This window comes from Lytechinus pictus, chromosome 12 (assembly GCF_037042905.1).
Source record: "Lytechinus pictus isolate F3 Inbred chromosome 12, Lp3.0, whole genome shotgun sequence".
Lineage (NCBI taxonomy): Eukaryota > Metazoa > Echinodermata > Echinoidea > Temnopleuroida > Toxopneustidae > Lytechinus > Lytechinus pictus.
Genome location: NC_087256.1, coordinates 18579144 through 18598464, shown reverse-complemented (window position 1 = coordinate 18598464; position 19321 = coordinate 18579144). Strand labels below are relative to the sequence as shown.

The 19321-nt window shown below is 36.7% G+C and overlaps 1 protein-coding gene across 1 annotated transcript; it reads right to left on the bottom strand.

Annotated features, from left to right (window-relative positions):
* Positions 1–242: 242 nt before the first annotated feature.
* LOC129272504 (D(2)-like dopamine receptor) lies at positions 243–2860 on the bottom strand. Its single transcript, XM_064107636.1, has one exon. The coding sequence runs from the start codon at positions 1419–1421 to the stop codon at positions 267–269; it is 1155 nt and encodes a 384-aa protein (XP_063963706.1). The 5' UTR covers positions 1422–2860; the 3' UTR covers positions 243–266.
* Between the last annotated feature and the right edge of the window lie 16461 nt (positions 2861–19321).

Below are 19321 nucleotides of genomic sequence, written 5' to 3'. Positions count from 1 at the left end.
ACATTCATGATTATTTTGTTGTATATGTTGTCTTACAATCATGATATATAGGCTTGTCGACCCTTGTACTGTCGAAATGAGGACGCCATGTGCGTAAGTGGCATCACCTTAGAATATATAATCCGCACTGCGTTCTCGTTGACTATCTTCCACCTACCGTCGTAAATTCGAACATTCCTATAATATTTGAATTGCTGCAATTCACATTCCATTCTTCTTAAGCACTTTCCCTCACATTATGAATGATTAAGACGATGTTTTGAAAACTAGGTCATCATCGTCGACCTATAATCGTCTTCATCAAACGTGTGCCCACAACAACTTGTGCGACTTTGCAGACCCAATACTCGAATGAATGATGTGCGGAAGGTCCGATTAAAGAACGCATATATAATGGGATTCACGACGCTGTTGACGTAACCAAGCCATAAGAAAGTATCCATCATTTTAACTGGCAGATTACACTTTGAACAGTAAGCTTCCACTACAAACGTCACAGCAAATGGTATCCAACAGATAATAAAGGCGCCGAGCACAGCGGCGACGGTTTTGAAGGCTTTCGTTTCGCGTGATTGACGATGCGGGTAAACTTCCCGCGATGCGATTCCAAACTCCATGGACATCCTTGACGCTTTGCGCAACTGATTTGATAATGTGTTCGACGGTGCGTTGTTGTTGCCATTTGCGATTGACTCTTGCCTGCCCATTTGGGAACGTGACGGATGCGACGTTTGAAGCTGGTCGTGCGTTGCGTTGATCTGACGAGCTTGTTTGTACGCAACGCGGAAGATGCGCGCGTAAAGAATGATGACGACGGTCAGAGGTATGAAGAACGACGACGATGCGGCGTACATTCGGAACGTTTTATCGAGTGCGTATGGACAGATCTCAAATCCAGGCATCACCTCGCTCGTCTGCCCAATAATCTGTTTCCAAATCAGCTGCGTGGTCGCCAGAAACATGGAAAACAACCACACGACACAAATTATTGCCAACGCCCTTCCTCGCGTCATTGAGACGTGATATTTCAGCGGTGACGTAATTGCGATATAACGGTCTACGCTGACTGCGCATAGATTAAGCGTTGATGCCGTGCAGCAGAGGATGTCCAGTGAGGACCATATAGAACAGAAGACCTGTCCAAACAACCAACGTCCGTTCAAACTCTGGGTGACAACGGCGAAAGGCATGATACAAGTACTTACAAACAAGTCAGCACAGGCCAGGCTGACGATGAAATAGTTGGTGACGGTGTGAAGAGCGCGCGTCTTGTAGATGGCAACGATGACGAGAGCGTTGCCAAAGGCCCCACATAGCGCTAGTAGCGACAGGACGATGACGAGGACGATGTCAGGTCCTTGGAAGGGATCACTGATGATGAGGTTGGTAGGTGTAACCATAGTTCCTAGATGGTCCGACATAGTTGATGGGTGTCACTAGAAACTGATTTTGTCCATTCCTGCAGAAAATAAAGATGAATGTGTATTTCGGTTACCCAGCTATTTGGTACCCTGAAGGAAATATAGAAGTAATAGAAGTAATATAAGTCTCTTCAACTATCTTTATATTATTCTACATCAGTATGATCTGTATAACGATAACTTTTGCAATATGAATGTATGTATTACTTTAATTTTTCGATTTTTCCCATCACAACTAATGTATTGGAAAAAAAAACACAATTTTATCAAATTCAAATTTATCGAACTAAAAATTAAAATCCTCAGGTGATCGTTTAAGGAAGACCAATATTTCCGTATCAGACCAGCAAAGTGGGAGTTACGACTTTGCTCAGGTAGGTTTACGACTGCAAGTCCAGCACGTCAACGATTCAACAAATTTGAACCAATGACCTTAGAGGTCTTTTTGTTAACGAGCCAAGACGATTTTATGACAACCTGGACTGATTGCAATCTAAATATCTTCTATTTGGCTACATTTCAACATGAGGTTTCAGCTTTAGGCCTCTCCCTTGTCGATTTCTCAAGGTTTGGTGTAAAAGTAAGATTGACCCGACCTGGTTCCATATATGACATACTTTGGTTTGTTCTCACCTGTACCTAGACAAACGGACCAGGTTTTTTTGGTCAGAGTAGAATACAGGCGAAATCACAGAATAGAATGGGGAAAGAGTGAACAGTATGGGATAGAATAGACTACAATAATGGAATGAAAAGAAACAGAATACAATAAAATGGAATAGAAAGGGGAAAAATGGGAAAGAACAGAATAGAATGAAATGGAATGAAATTGGATGAAGTGAATCGGAATGGAATGGAAGAGAATAAAATGGAATGGAAACGAAATAAGATAAAATGAAATGGAATGAAGTTACTTGGGATGGAATGGATTGTACTGATATGGAACCGATTAGATTATAATGGAAAGGGGTAAAATGAAAAGAAAATGAATAAAATGAATTGGAATGGAATGTTCTGGAATGGACTGTAATGGGATGAATGGGAATGGAATAGCATAGAATACAAAGGAGTGAAATGGTTTGAATGAAATGTTAAGGATTATAATCGAATGGAATTTAATGGTTGGAATTGAATGGAATAGGATGGGTATGAACTGGAATGAAATGGCATGAATGGAATGGTTTTAATGGAATAAAATGGAATGAAATATAACAGAATGAAATGAAATTGTTTGAATTGAATTAAATTGTAATGAGAATAGAATGGAATGGAACGAAATAAAATGAAATGGAATGAAATGACTTGGAATGGAATGTTAAGGATTGCAATGGGATGGATTCGAATGGAATTGATTGGTGTAGAATACAATGGAGTGAAAAAGTTTTAATGGAATGGAAAGGATTATAATGGAATGGTATATAATGGTTTGAAACTTTGAATGGAATGGAATAGGATGAGAATGAACTGGAATGAAATGGTATGAATGGAATGGAATAGTTTTGATGACATAAATGGACTGGAATATAATGGAATGAAATTAAATGGTTTGACTTGAATGAAGTAGAATTGAATATATGGAATGGATTGGAATAAAATGGAATGAAATGGATAAAATGGGATCAAGTTAATATAGAATTGTATTAAATTGTTTGAATAGAATGGTTGGAGTAGAATGGTGTGGAATAGAATGAAATGGATTATATAATGGAATGAAATGGATTGGATGGAATGGTTTGAATGAAATTGAATGGATTAAATAGAATGAAACGAAATAGTTTGAATGGAATTGAATGAGTTAAAATAATGTACAATGGAATGAAATAGTTTGAATTGAACGGAATAGAGTAAAATGATTAGAATGGAATGAAATGGTCTGAACAGAATGGCATTTTATAAAATGAAATGGATAAGAAAACAACAAAACAATATAGATTAGTGAAATTGAACGGACTAGAAGGGAAAAGAATGTTTTATGTCTTGCAGGAAACAGAACTTTGCATCCATTTAATCATGAGTATAAGTAATGAGTGTGATCGTGATCTCACATCTCTTCTTTTTCTAGGACATTGTTTGAAATTATGAAAAGTTTCTGTTTGGAGAATATATAAACAAGAATATCATTTAATGTGTAAGGTTATCGTCGTTGTAATTTATTTTGGTGCCAGGGATAAACCCATTTTTATGCGCATATACGGAAAACACAACCATTTTCTGAATAAAATTCAGAAGTTCCATAAATCTCATTTGCGAGATTAGTAGCAGGTGCACCTGGCCTTCTACCAATAAATCGACTCGAAATGTCTCCGAAAATAACCCAAAGTGCACCCCTGTGGGCAAAGGGCGTCGGATTATATTACCCCGGGTCGTGAGTTATTAGCGCTTCATGGTCAAGTTCACCAATCGGCAGGAATAATTTCCCATACTCCTTTTTCTTCTACAATTATGATTTGTGTGATGCAATTAAATAATGACCATGCGCATTAGCCAATTATGGTCAATGAAGATAACACTAGTACACTGAGCAAATAACCTCCTAAACAATTATTGTAACGAAAGGAAATATAACATTTCATGGTCAAGTTCACCGAAACGGCAGGAACAATTTCCCATACTTTTCGTTCTTCTTGACTTATGGTTTGTGTGATGCAATTATAATGCGCATTAGCCATTTTTCTCCAATGGTCAACAATAAATATAATTCAAGTGGTGTCTTAAAAGATTCTTGTAACGAAAGGAAATAATAGCACTTCATGGTCAAGTTTACCGAAACGGCAGGAACAGTTTGCCATACTTTTCATTCTTCTAGACTTATGATTTGTGTGATTTAATTAAATAGTGGCCATGCGCATTAGACAATTTGTTTTCCAATGGTCAATGAATATATGATAATAACAGTAAGCCGAGCAAGTGGCCTCTCAAAATATTTATTGTAACGAAAGGGAATTGGATTGGTATTTGATTGTGATTATTGCTGTTATTACGGCCTTATGCGTTGATTTATGGAACACCAATGCTTGGAAAATTGATTAAGTGTTAAACTGGCGCGAGAACATTTTTTTGTGAATCATTCAAACTCCAAATCTATTTCCAAAGTGTACTTGATTTCATTATGAATTCTTGAAATCACCTCGAAAGAAGAAAATAAATTTAATCACAAGGTTAATGAAATGACGGTTATATCGATAGGGCATATATAGAGCCTACGTCAAAATAGTACATCAAACTGGAACTGTGGTTTGAACATTAATTAATCTATTTATACCATGTACAGATACTGAATTGTAAAAAAGATTACCACCTTTTTGTGACTAATTAATTCCTCTATTCTCATGGTATGGAGACTAGGTTAATTTGAAATAACGATTTTCTTGTTTTAAAATGATATTTTAATTACTTTTCTCGACTGACACTACAATAGACACATTGTTTAGGACATTATGAAATAATCAAGATTCTGGCATGATTATTTCGAGGTAAGTATTTTAATGTACATGGCTAATAACCAAATTAATTATTTTGCATTAATTACAATATTCATAATGCACTGTAACAATTATAATTTCCTAGAAAATAAAGATATCAATTACATTACGGGTATAATCTTTTAGACGCAGATGAAAACACAGGGTGAAAAACCCAAAGGCGAATGACAAACAAGGGAGGGAAGTTTCCTTGGGGAAAAGGGCGAATCAGATATAAAGATCGTGCAGCATATTGACCCCCTCCTAATAGTCCCTGCCTTATACTTATATACAAATCGATATAAAGGTGTAGTCACGTTTCCCTGCTCATACCAGGAGGTGGGGTGGCTCCTCATGGCAATAGTTGCTATAGCCCTACTTCACACTGATGACAAACCCTCTTTTGTAGGACGGGCCCTTGTTTTTCTTTCGACCCCCCCCCCCCATGGAGAAAACCTACTCCGTTTTATCGATAGTATAACAATACAGACTCCAATTTTACACTGATACTTTCACCAATCAATACAGGAATAACAGGACAGTACTTCAACCGTTTAGTTTTAATTAAAGCACATAGCTACCGTATCTTTATGATGACTATTAGTGTTCATTAGCGAATACATTTTGATGAAATCTTTAATGAGCCCTTTTCTCGATTTCAGGGCTTTGAACTTCGGAAAATGTAACCCTTTCATTCATTTTATTTTTCTTGTACAACCTGATGGCATCATGCTTGTTCGAATTGGGATTTAACAAGCAAAAATAGACACACACACACGCAAAAACTCCCACACACACCAATCCTTCACGGGCTTTATCTCGCGTTTTTTTTTTGCCACGTATCCCCACTAAATTCATAACGCAATGCAATGCCCCTCCGCCCCCTTCTTCCGGGTTCCTGTGCACTTCGCCCAACAAGAGTCTGCAACTCCAAAACTATCGTGTAATAAAAAAGAAAACATGAAAACATTTAAGAATCAACTGTAACATGATACTCCCCGAACATGATCCATCCACAAGCTCGACTCCCGTCTCCTTAGTTTCCACATTGGTGTTACGGGTATAAAAAGTACACCAAACACCAATTTGCCCTAAGTGGATCAAAGGATGGGGGAAGCTGGGGTCGGGGCAACACGGATAATAAAATTAATATTTCGAATTAAAACTAAAATATTATTTCCTCATTTTCTTCTGGAATAGCAGTATTAAAAAAGGAAATGAAATTGTTTCCCAATGCTCGACACCAACACAACTTTCATACAACGTTCTGATGCTTTCATACTCTTTTTTTTTTATGGATGGGGGCTCTATTTCTCTTGCCTGAAACGGATTAAAACATGTGGGTAGCTTGGGGTCTTTGCAACAGGGGTAATAAAATTTATATTTCGAATTATTTCTAAAAACGAATTTTTCTAAATCTGTTTGGTATGATATGTTGTTCGTCTGGAAATTTATTAAAACATGAAATAAAAACTGTTTCCAAACGCTCGTTATCAACGAAACATTTTTTTTCATACGACGTGCTATTACTGCCATACACTTTTTAGCGATGGGGCTTCATTTCTTTGAAAAAGTATTTAAAAATCCTAAAAATTATTTGGCTAATACCTCACCGAATGGACAGTCTTTATTCTTATTCTGCTGGTATACCCTCACTTTTCTTAATAGAAAAAAAGCAAATATTGAAAAGAAAATAAATAAACCAACTGGTTATAGATGTCGATTTTGGAGCTCACTCCCTTTGCAATCTCAAAAAGACATCTAGCGACCTTTTTTCATATATGATAACAAATTAAACGTTACGGCAAACGATATGGACCCCAACGAAAAACCGCATTCGCTGATAAGGCGTTCCATATCTCACGACTGGTAAATAAATAAATCAAATAAATAAACAAATAAAATAGTATTTATACTATTTGATGATTATTAAGTCATTTGATCATTCATTCCATTCTCTGCCCCCCACATTCCATCTAGATCTCAAAAGGGCTACAGACGCCCCCGTCCTGATGCAGGGTATAGTATGGAGATGCCCCCTAACTCAAGGTTTATTGAGGTGATTCAAGTCAACAACTTGACACCAGTGAGGTATCTTATTATCAACCACAGCGGGGGACGAAACGTATAGATTGGATATTGGCCTACTGCACGAAATGCCTGTAATGGTGAAAGTATTTGACAGTAGAGCACAGACCGACTGAGGTATCTGAGAATGAATAAATAAGAATTTTAATTTGAAAGTTAGCGAAGAAAACGGATTGCGACTTTAGACTGATAATAAACAAAGAGAGGAGAAAGAAATCGAGTGTAGCTTTAATATGAAGGTTCAATTTTGCATCTTTAATCATGAGAACAATATTCCGATTTACATAGTGCTTAACACTAGTGTACCTAAAGCGGGGGAGGGGCTTTGCCCCCCCCAACAGAATATTGATGAAATGTTTTGCTTGTTGGAAATTTAGAACAGTTGCTTTCGGAAATGGTGACCTTTGCCCTTTTTTTGTTGTTAGAAAAACTTGGTCCCTCCTGACAAGATTTTCCGTAAAAAAAAAGAAAAAAAAAACTTACATAAATACCTGGAGAACTAAAGACTGCCGATGTACAGAGGGGCAGCTATCCATACTCCTCGCCCAACAAACCAACAAAAACCTTACAAACATGTAAATACCTGGAGAACGAAAGACTGCCGATGTACAGAGGGGCAGCTATCCATACTCCTCACCCCTTCCGTTCCCCACCCCATCAGTGAATACATACCTCTCAGTGATTACCCCACACTTCTTTATTAAATCCACGAAAAGTCGATATCTCTCGGAAAGTAAAAAAAAAAAAAAAAAAAAAAAGCCCGTGTATTAAGTGTTTTGACATGACATCTGCCTAGTGACGTAATGAGCAGGGGAAAAAAATGAGTGGCACCAGATTGCGCATGTGGCAAGATTTCAAATTAAAATTCCCAAGGAAGCTAAGCGAGTGAGCAAAACATTCTTCCTTTTTAAAATGAAAATCTAATTTTATTTTTTTTCCGCAGAAAATAACATAATATCATACCCATTTCCTTTCATTTTCTTTTCTTCTTCGTCCCCACTTGGACGTTGAACTTTTTGTTTTGGGTGGGGGGGGGGGGGGGAGGCATGGCCCGCCAAGGCCCCACCCCCACCCACTATACCAATGCCAAACGTTGTTTTCTATCTTTTTAGCAAAACTGCACAATTTGGATTTTCAGATCTCCATGATGCAGACAAAGACCTGACACCATACTTACGACACACAGGCCCATATTCTGAAGTCGGGTTTAAGTTAAACTCAGGTTTTAAAGTTGTGGTTTAAGTATGGGAAGCCAAAAGTATCAAATTTGTTATTAAGTTGTATGTTTCTTATGTTTACTGTGCTCTTTCCAGATTCATGGATGGTGAAGCCAATAATCTTTTTATACTTCCTAGACAATTATGAATGATTTGAGAGCCAAATGAGCTGAAGTAAGATATCTCTACTATCAGTGATTTATGTAACAATTGGCTCGCCATACTTAAACCGCAACTTTAAACCTGAGTTTAAGTTAAACCCGACTTCAGAATACGGGCCACAGAGTTCTAAATTTAGTAAACAGAATTGTTGGAAAATTAAATTATTGGGTTGGGGATAGAAAATAAAATCCCATGTCGTGAATGCGTATAAGACATTACGTAAAGCCCGTTTCAAGAAGTAAAATTATTTCATTTTAAGTTTGGCATATTGTTCAGAACTAAAATCATACTTTTACTTTGCGGCAAGCCCTTTGGTCGGAGTAAAGTCCATATCGGCTTTAAGTCGTAGCCGATGATTACGTCATTACGATTTGGAATTGAATTTGATTTCATTCGATTTCAGTAGCACTATTCTGATGTATTTCATTCTTTCATTAGTTGGAATATCCATATCAAATGTTATCACAACTAATTTGAAATCTGGATCGCAACGAATCGCATAGTGTGAGACGGGCTTAAGAAAAGCCTGGCGATTTATGGTTCAAGGGGAGAGGGGGGGGGGGGAGAGAAAATGCCGCATGGTGGAGGCATGTTGATTGCATGAGGATATTTGTAAGTAAGCTACTGTTATCCGGGAATATTATTAGGTATAATATTACATAATGAACTCACACGAGCAGGAGAATATGCCTTACATTCAGTCTCATCTAGATATCATATTTCTCCCTACAGTAAAATAGTCTCATTCACAGTAACACGGGCAATTTATTAATGGCAATTTTATTGATTGTTTTAATCTATGCTTTACTTTGCGATTTATTTTTGATGAGACATGGTTTGTTTAATTAAATTGTAGACAACGACATGCATCGGTTTGTGACCGTCTTCCTTTGTCTCTTTATATCATGTTATATAGTGTTTAATCTTGACATGGTATGACAAGTTCAGTCAAATCCTCGTATTTTTGGACTGTGATTGGCCGTAAATAGAGTACCAACCTGTGACGTGATCAATTTTAAAAATTTGCATCTCAAGCATATTTGATACTATATTTTGGTAGGGCATGATGAAATACCCCCACAACGCGAATATGGAGGGATTTTGTCCATTGGGGCCCAAAATATGACATTATGAATGCATAATGAGCCCCATTGAAATCAATGTATCATTGGCCGGTTCCCACCAAATTTGGGGTGTGGATGTATTATAAAAGCATGCTCTACCGATTATGGTATCGAAAATGCTGAAATGCAAATAAATCGTGACTTCGGCACTTTATTGCTTCCGAGCAATCCGATAAGCAGATGTTCGTAATCAAAGACACTTTTGACCAATCAGTGATCAAGAGAGCGTTTCATGAAAGGACTTGTCAGACGTTTTATCCGACAATTACTATAGTAACAATGCTCCTCAGCCAATCAAAATCAGGGAAAGTTGTCAGATCTGACGACTTGCGGACGAAAAATGTTTGTGAAACACTCCCCTGGAGTCAACATTATATCTCGATCTATTGGAAGCACTAAATCCAAAGTACATGTTATATATTGTTTTTTTTTTGTTCCAGTGAAATCAGATTTTGGGTCTGGAAGTACAAAGAAATTCTGCAAACATTTAGGGGCGTGATATATCATTTTTGGGGCGTTTTGAGATGGGTTTAATTTTCTCATCGATCTAGATGGCATCAAACGCCAACGGTGGCTAAAACAAAGTGTACGTTTTCTCCATCACGTATGAAGACTTACCGATAAGTCCATGTTTCGGGTAAATGCACTTAAAGGTATCTAAAAACGGGGTGTATTTATATTGGCAGTATTTAAAGTTTCGTTACAAATATCCTAATTGTAAAAGTGCTCTTGGTATCATAATGCTGGGGTGGCCGTACGCAGCGGGGGCAGTTGCCCCCGAGCAATTTTAATTCTTCATTGAAAATTTTCACAAAATTCACAATATGCGTGAAAGCCTTCATTTTCACATTAATAAATGCAAAAGCGCCCCAATGACAAGCTCGGTCGCTTCGCCTTTTTGCTTTTGCGGTTTTTTTTCGAAAGAGTTTATGCGTCCTGCCCCCTAGCAAAAAAATATGTACATGATAGCTGGTATACAATGTCGATAAAGAGAGAGAGAGAGAGAAGACAAGGATGAGGAATAGTCGTATAAAGGGACAATCAATTAGAGAGAGATGGGGGAGGGGAGAAAAAAGTTGGAATGAATGAATGAAAGAAGGACAAAAAGACAGGGTCTGCATATCAGAGCAAAACTTTCAATAAAACTGAGAGCACACAATGTGTTTTGAGTTTCTTTCACTGGTGTGCATAATTCCAGCGTGAAAGGATCAAAGATTCTTTGATATTTTCTTTTTCAATTGAAATTCCTTTTACAGAATAGTGTAGTAGTAATAATAATAGTAAATAAGGATTCGTATTCTCCACGGTAATCAGAAAACGTATAATTATTGCAAAGCCCTGATTCTCAAACCTACATTTTAATCCATTTACTTTTGTAACCTAAGTTCTCATATAAGCTATGATTATTGTATATAATAAGTAGCCTCCAAATTATAGCATTTATTATTTTAGGAGACTTTACCTCACAAGGCCACTATTGGCTTTATTTTAAGTCCCCCTTTTCGTTTTTCATATTATTACTGTGCACATGCCTATTTATACACGAATATCATTTTAATTATTTCAAGTTTTGTTGTTGTTGCATGTTTACATTTTAAAATACTGATGTATTATTCGAAGTGTATTTTTTCTATGTATATAAACTCCTCAAAAAAAGTTTAGAAATCTGACTTTGATCGATAATCCCTCCTCGGTTTTAGTAAATATTAATGTGTAATTAATATCTATGGGTAGATCATTTAATTTTCTTTAATATGATACCCTACATGATATGATTATGGTTCACATGGAGGTGCAGTGCCTTGAAATGTGGGGCAAGGTCACAATTCAAAAGTTGCAAAATGACACAATATTGCAAGTCACTGTTCCTTTTTCCGTGGTGATGAGTGAGTTTCTCAGCGGTTTCTTTTGACTTTCATCGATAATCCCTCCTCGGTTTTAGTAAATATCAATATGTAATTAATATTAATGAATAGATCATTTTATTTTCTTTAATATGATACCCTACATGATATGATTATGGTTCACATGGAGGTGCAGTGCCTTGAAATGTGGGGCAAGGTCAAAATTCAAGTTGCAAAATGACACACTGTTGAAAGTCACTGTTCTTTTTTCCGTGGTGATTAGTGAGTTTCTCAGCGGTTTCTTTTAATTGTTTTCATGCACCTTAACATCAACATTAATATGAAATCAAACACACCTCTGCACAAGCAAACACATAACAAACAAACAAACCATCACTACATAAACCACAACAAAACATAAAAAATGAAGAAGCAGGGGCTTGATTTGAATGGATTTGCATTTCTATCTTGTCTATTGACACAGACAAAATAATCATGTTCTGTATTGACCCTTCATGACAATTTCTGCTCGTTTTCCAGCTTTTCAATTCAGACCTCATCCAACACTTTTGAATCCTGCTCTTTTTGTGCTGGCATGATCATAACAAGCATGGTATCATTTTAAAGAGAATGAAGTGATCTTTCGAATGATGTCAAATATGCATTGTGCAAAATTGGGAGTTGGGAGAAATTAATGGCCAAACTCAGATTTCCAAACTTTTTTTGAGGGGTTTATATTTACTCATTGCTTTTTTTTAGAAATGAATAAATGAACTGAACTGAACATTTTAAACAACATGATTTCTCCATCATGCAGGGGATCTACAAACGCTGAACAATTATTTACCGGTATTGATTTTAAATGAATCCACCCAGTGCATTTAAACAAGTTCTGATTTATATCCAGATAAATAATCGATGTGCATATTAAAACCAAAGACCCCTTTGGTATTCCAAAGAGTTACCCCCATGGTTATGCTAGAACTGAAACAAGGGTGCTGTCCATGGCGGTACTGCTGCAATGCCAGGCAGCGTTACTGTTCGACGTGCTTGTCATGCATGTCCTACGCTGCCTTTAGTCCGAGTCACACCTGCGAAACTGACCGTGGCAGACCGACCAAAGCTTGATCTACCAAGGTTCTCGATTGAATGAAAGATTTTCATAAGATGGAGAAGTGCAATTCTCCAGCCAATTGTGAAATATCGACTGGAAACTTTTTTTTTCCTGTAATGTTGTTAGCCCTGTCTGGACACATTGTAGTATTGGAAGGCGGCAGGGATTCAGCTTAGGGAACTCAACATGGTGTCAAAATGCATCAGATAACTCTGAAAATTATTTGATGAACACGGGGTAGGCGCATCGGATGGATAATACAGTGAATAAACGCGAGAATTGTGCTTACCTGAAGTTACCGACATATCGCCGCCCGCACGATAGCTACAAGTATACCCTGTTCGCCGTCACCAGGAATATCCCACGACATCTCGTGCAATGGTAAAAGCTATTAACATGTTGTCTTGTGTTTCCATGGATACTCCGTGATTCGCCGGAACTGGGTCAGAGGTTAGTTAGTGGGTATTTAGGACCAGGGTCAAGTCCATTTAGGAATCACAAACCTGTAGCTACCCCATGCAAAGCTCAGGTGACCTTAAAGGAGCTGTACTTTTTATCGATAAGAAAATTCGGGGGGGGGGGGGACTCCGGGGAGGATAAAGGAATACTTGATATGAGAAACTTTATTGAAACTAAAAGCATGACTAGGGTTGGTTCGAATTAACAAATATATGATGTATGCTAATTATAAACAACCATGACAATCAAACTACAGATATTTAAAACAAACCCAACAATTAAAGCATAATAACCTTAAGAGAAAATCTAATCACGAAAATATACAAATATTTGCAATTGAGGATACAAATACCAGTAAAGCCAGAGTGCATATTGTAAAGTCTTCAAGTGTATCAAAAGTGCTTAATTCGAAGTTGGATAATGAATCAATTCTTTATTGGTTAGATCTTTCGAAGACATTTCGATGGCTAACTTTTAGCCCGGATAATGTAGAAAAAAATAATATTTGAATATAAAAAAAATTAAAAGATATTTATCAAGGTTCTTCTATGAAAGATTTAATTTTGTCAACCTGTTAATGAAGAGCTCAGTTGCAAAATGGTTAGATCCATTTTTTATCATATTTGATTTTTTTTGGTCTCAATGTATAGATTTTCAATAGCTCTATAAGATGATACCAGAGAAAATTGGAAAATTCCCATTAGAAAGTGAACAAAAATGGCACAGAAAAATCACTTTTTTTTTAAAGGGGTTAGATCAATTTTAGATTGTTTTTAAAGGGGGCTAGATCCACAAAGGTAATTTTTTGAAGAAAAAAAATATTGTAAAAATATATAAAGACTGGCATATTTCTTTTTTTACCCAATTTTATATTCACATGTTATGCCATCGTGACAATTTAGTTTCGCATAAGAATATTGCAATATATGGGAGAATAAAAAAACAAATATTATTTTCTTGGAAAAGTCTTAAGTGGATCTAACCCCTTCTGCAAACAAACTCTTCTGAAGAGCTCATTTCTAAAAACGGTTAATAAAAATGGCAAAGGAAAATCACATTTTTTTTTCAAAAGGGGTTGGATCCATTTCAGTTTGTTCGCAAAGGGGGCTATAGATCCACATTGGTCATATTTTGAAAAATATGAAGACAGGTAGATTTCTTTTATACCCAACTTTATGTTCACATGGAAAGGTAGTATATCATGACAATTTAATTTCGCATAAGGATATTGAAATATGGAAGAATAAGAAAACATGATTTTCTCGGAATGGTCTCAAATGGATCTAGCCCCTTTTGCAAACAAACTTTTCAAATATTTCACTAATTATTTGGTTTTCAGTGAAGAAATTTAACTGTTAGTTTTATTCAGAATCTCTGCAAGGCATTAATGCTAAGAGCATTTTTCAACTCGGGTTCTTTCAGAATGCTAGAATTGAAACGAATTATTTTTTTCAACCTCACTTAACCCAATTGTGACTGTGTCGTCGCTCTTTAGAAAGGCCTATATTGAAGGTTCGCAACCAAGAAATCGCTTTTTGTTTCGCCTGCATAGCAGAGCGAGACTATATAGGCGCCGCTTTTTCGACGGCGGCGGCGTCAACATCAAGTCTTAACCCAAGGTTAAGTTTTTTAAATGACATCATAACTTAAAAATTATATAGAACTAGTTCATGAAACTTGGACGTAAGGTAAATAAAGTATTACTGAATATCCTATATTGGTTTCAGGTCACATGACCAAGGTCAAAGGTCATTTAGGGTCAATGAACTTAGACCATGTTGGGGGAATTAATATCGAAATCTTAACCTAATGTTAAGTTTTGACTTTGTTTAACTTAGAAAGTGTATAGACCTAGTTCATTAAACTTACAGACAAGAGTAATGAAGTATTACTAAACATCCTGCCCGAGTTTCAGGTCACATGATCAAGGTCAAAGGTCATTTACGGTCAATGAACTTTGGGCATGTAAGGGGTACTTGTTAAATTTATATCGTAACTTACAAACATTCATGCTTTCCTAGCAATCAGGTTAATAAAATCACTACCATTAAGAATGCACCGACCATATATCAAAGTAATGCTTGTTTATAAAGAAAAGTCAAGTTTTCCAATGCGTCTGTATCTCTTTTTGAATAAAAATATTATTTCTTTGATCGCCTAACTTCCTTTTCATTGACTAGAAATTTACAAAGATATGCACATACCCCGGCCCCTTGGGACTCTGCACATTTGAAAACGTACTTAATGCTGATGGCATAGCAAATTGTAATGTTACATACTGAATATTGTATATAATAAACAGCATTAAGAACCAGGCTCAAAATGACTTTGACTGTGTGTCTAATTTGATAAGCATAATGCACACTCTTCCCCCTATTTATGGAAATCATGATTTTTAAATGCATCACGGATATACATTTACTTCTGAATAGCACCAGCACCATTTAAGGGCTCTTTAAGCAGTGTATTGTGATTGCGGAATGATTTTCTGAAGCGATTCTTAATGTTCCAGTTTTGCATCGCTCTTATTTATGTGCCTTTTATGGCAGTATTGCAGAGTATAGGAAAATAGAAATTTCATTATGTAGGAGAAGCTTCCACCTCTCTCTGCTTAAAATGTTCCTATTTCATTTTTGTCTCGCCTGCATAGCAGAGTGAGACTATAGGCGCCGCTTTTCCGCCGCGGCGGTGGCGTCAACATAAAATCTTAACCTATGATTAAGTTTTTGGAATGACATCATAACTTAGAAAGTATATGAACCTAGTTCATAAAACTTAATCAAGTGTTACTGAACATCCTGATTTGCTTCTTGCAGGACACATGACCAAGTTCAAAGGTCATTTAGGGTCAATGAACTTTGGGTATATTGGGGGTATTTGTTAAATTTCCATCGTAACTTTAAATTTGTATAGAGCTAGTTCATAAAACTTGGTCATAAGAGTAATCAAGTATCACTGAACACCCTGTGCGAGTTTAGGTCACATGACCTAGGTCAAAAGTCATTTAGGGTCAATGAACTCTGGCCATGTTGGGGTATTTGTTGATTTACCATCGTTGAAAGTTTATGGATCAAGCTCATAACACTTAGACATAAGAGTAATCAAGTATCACTGAACATCCTGTGCGAGTTTCAGGTCACATGACCAAGGTCAAAGGTCATTTAGGGTCAATGAACTTTGGCCATGTTGGGGGTATTTGTTGAATCGGCATCATAACTTAGAAAGTTTATCGATCTAGTTCATGAAACATAGGCATAAGGGTAATGAAGTATAAATGATTATTTTGCACACATCTTAGATCGCATTATCATGGTCAAATGTCATTTTGGGTCAATGGACATAGTATTTTATTATTATATGAATGTTTTCTTTTGTGCATAATTATTCAATAGCTGTTTTCAAAGTCAGCACTGCTGCTATATCGAATCGCGTAATGCAGGCGAGACTGCCAGGGGCGTTCCACTTGTTTCAGGTAAATCTTCATCCATTTTTACCCCTATTTAGCACAAAACGGACAAAGTTTGGCCTGAAAAATATCACTACTAGTATATTAACAATTTGCATTCACTTCAATTCGTTTCGCAAAAGAGGGGGAAAGGTAAAATCACCTACATTTGCAACTCAATTATATTTTCAGCGAGGTTGGAATACCCCTTTAAGTCCAGCTGTCAAACAGTATTTAGAAAATCATTCGTTGAAGTCACTTAAAAAAAATCTACAACCATATTTATATCATATCATAACGTTGCCATGGAAACGTGGTTTATAGTCCAATTAAATCATACACGGGATACTTTGCATATACAGATCGCTGTATTAGGTAAAACTTCAGCGCTGGGTGTGTTTTAAAAGCTTGACATAATATCGTCTTTCTAGAAAAAAAAACGCAAAAAAGTTTGTCATTGATATATTTCATCGGTTCCTTGACATATGCTCCGGCGACAATTGCTCCGCTGTAAATTTCACACGTTAATGGAATGACCACCAACTTCACCCTTGGATTTAATACTAAACCCTATCCTAAACCAAACATAATTGCAACCCTAATCCTAACCCTATATACATTAGTAGACTGGCCAAACGTCAAAAAGGGCTCTAGATAAGGATTCGACGGCAAAATTTGTTAATGCTTGTCATCCCAGCTAAAAGTTTTGCTAAAATACCCAGGAATAGCGTACGGCCGGATGTCAAACGTACTTTTGCGTGAAAATGTCATTTTAGCGTGAAATCTGAAAGGATGTCAAAAATCACGCATTTTGATAATTTGACGGAACAGGTTAAAATTTTTGTTTACCTTTGATATGCGGTCCTTTTCATTTGGATTTTCAAATTATAAGTCTGATAAATATACATTTCAAATTTGAATATTTCACACACACACACACATATGGCACAGTGAAACACAAAACCGCGATTTCCTCAAAATAAAAGTTTGTGAAAACTATCAATAGTTTGAAGTTTTTGATGTTTTCAATTGTATTCAAATGTAGAAAGATGGTAGAGAATGTGCAGTAATATGCGACAGATTTATAAATGACAATATAAATTCGGGATGTGGTATGCGCTGTCAATGTTTTACGATGTAAAACCTCTTTGACTTTGATGCGATGCGATTAGTTTATCCTCCACGACCCACCTTGACCTCGAATGAGCCCCAAGGTCAAAACATGCTCATTCACTTCTAACATCATTCCCTCGCGTTTCTCCTTGGTAAAATGCTACTTCGTCTACTTTCCATTTGGTCTCATCCAACATGGTCTCATCCTAGTCTGCTATGCAGACTCTGAATGGCTCGTGAGGTGGGATCTCAGCGCGCGAAGCGCGCTGCTGCTGCTATGCAGACTCGTTGAATCAGCTGTGGTACACACACTGCAGATGTGGGTCGTTGTTGTTGTTGTTTTCTTGGGTTTTAAGGTGCGTATCATTCAGATATGAATATTTACGCCTATGATTAATTTGTCGTTTTTGTGGTTATAAAATTTGATGCATTATGGTTCAGCGCTGCTTTAAGTCAATTTGTATGAGATTGTGAAAGGCGGCTCATCACAAATCATTGATTGTTTGAATAGTATAGTCTACATTTGTAGACTAGTCTCATTCTAGTCCGTCTACAATCCGTTCGTCTAATAAGAAATTGCCATATAAGTTTACCTATTTCGTCTCGTATAATATTTGGTCTAACACCACACAGTCTACATGATAATATGATTGGTTTATCAATCGAATTTTCATTTGACAAATTACAATGTAATAGACCTGAGTAGACGAAATGGAAATGGAACCAAATTGGCATTGGACTTAAGTGGGCATTGGACCAAGGTGGTATTAGACCAGTATAGTGTAGATCACCGAACGGCTTTGAAAGATCAAAGTTGTTTAGCTCATGTGGTATTACATAGACTATCTGAGATTAGACCAACTGCTTGTAGACCAAATGAAAGTAGGCCTAAGCCTCTCCCTCATGTGTATCCCCTCTGCACATTACGGAACTCGGGAGGTTAACTCCACGCTCTTCCATCATCAAATCGTTCTATTACCCAATTATAGGCACTGCATACTTGTCTCTTAAGATAATCGAGTTCACCAGGGGGCACTCGAATTGTTTTTGAGCTAATGGTAGCGATCAATTACATTCCCATGAAAGTCATGGGAATCTGGGAAAATGTATCCTACTTTTTGTGCTGAAATACATAGCAAGAAATATCAAGAAAAAATAAAAAAGTAAAACACAATTAATCAAATAAATTCGCATCGTGAGATCAATTAAAATGGGAATAATATGGTTTCCGGGACTCTAGAGGAGTCAAAAATCAAGATAAAGTGTCGCAGCTTTTTTTTTATTGTGTTCACAATATGATGCTAAGAGAATGAACTGTTTTCTCATCATGTTCAGATGTGAATAGGTGTGTTCTTTCCAACAGATAACGGCGACCATGACTACTCAATCAAATGGATTTAAACAAACGTCTATTCAAAATTCAATAGATAAAAATAGATGGAAAGTAAAACAAAAAATCACAGAAGTTTACTAAAATCGATTTAAAGAAAAAGAAAATGCACCAAGCACATATAAAAAAAAAATAAAAGCTACACTGCTATCCAAGAACACCAGGAGAACCAACAATCATGTCGGATTTATCCTGATGTAAATAAAAGTTCAAAGACAATTGTTTACAATTTTTAAAACCCCCATAAGATACTTATCTCATTTGTACTTTCCTGATTCCTTTTATTATTAGCGCACCAGGGGTATTCTTTGGACACAAAATATCGGAGTCATCGGCGAAAACATTATTTGGTGTCGGCATAATTATTGCAAGAATCAACTTTTTCTAGTACGAGATCGAGAGTGTTCACCCGAGGGTAGAGCTCGACCAGGGGCGGCACCAGGGAGTTTTGATATGGGAGTGGGGAGAAGGGGGGGGGGGGGG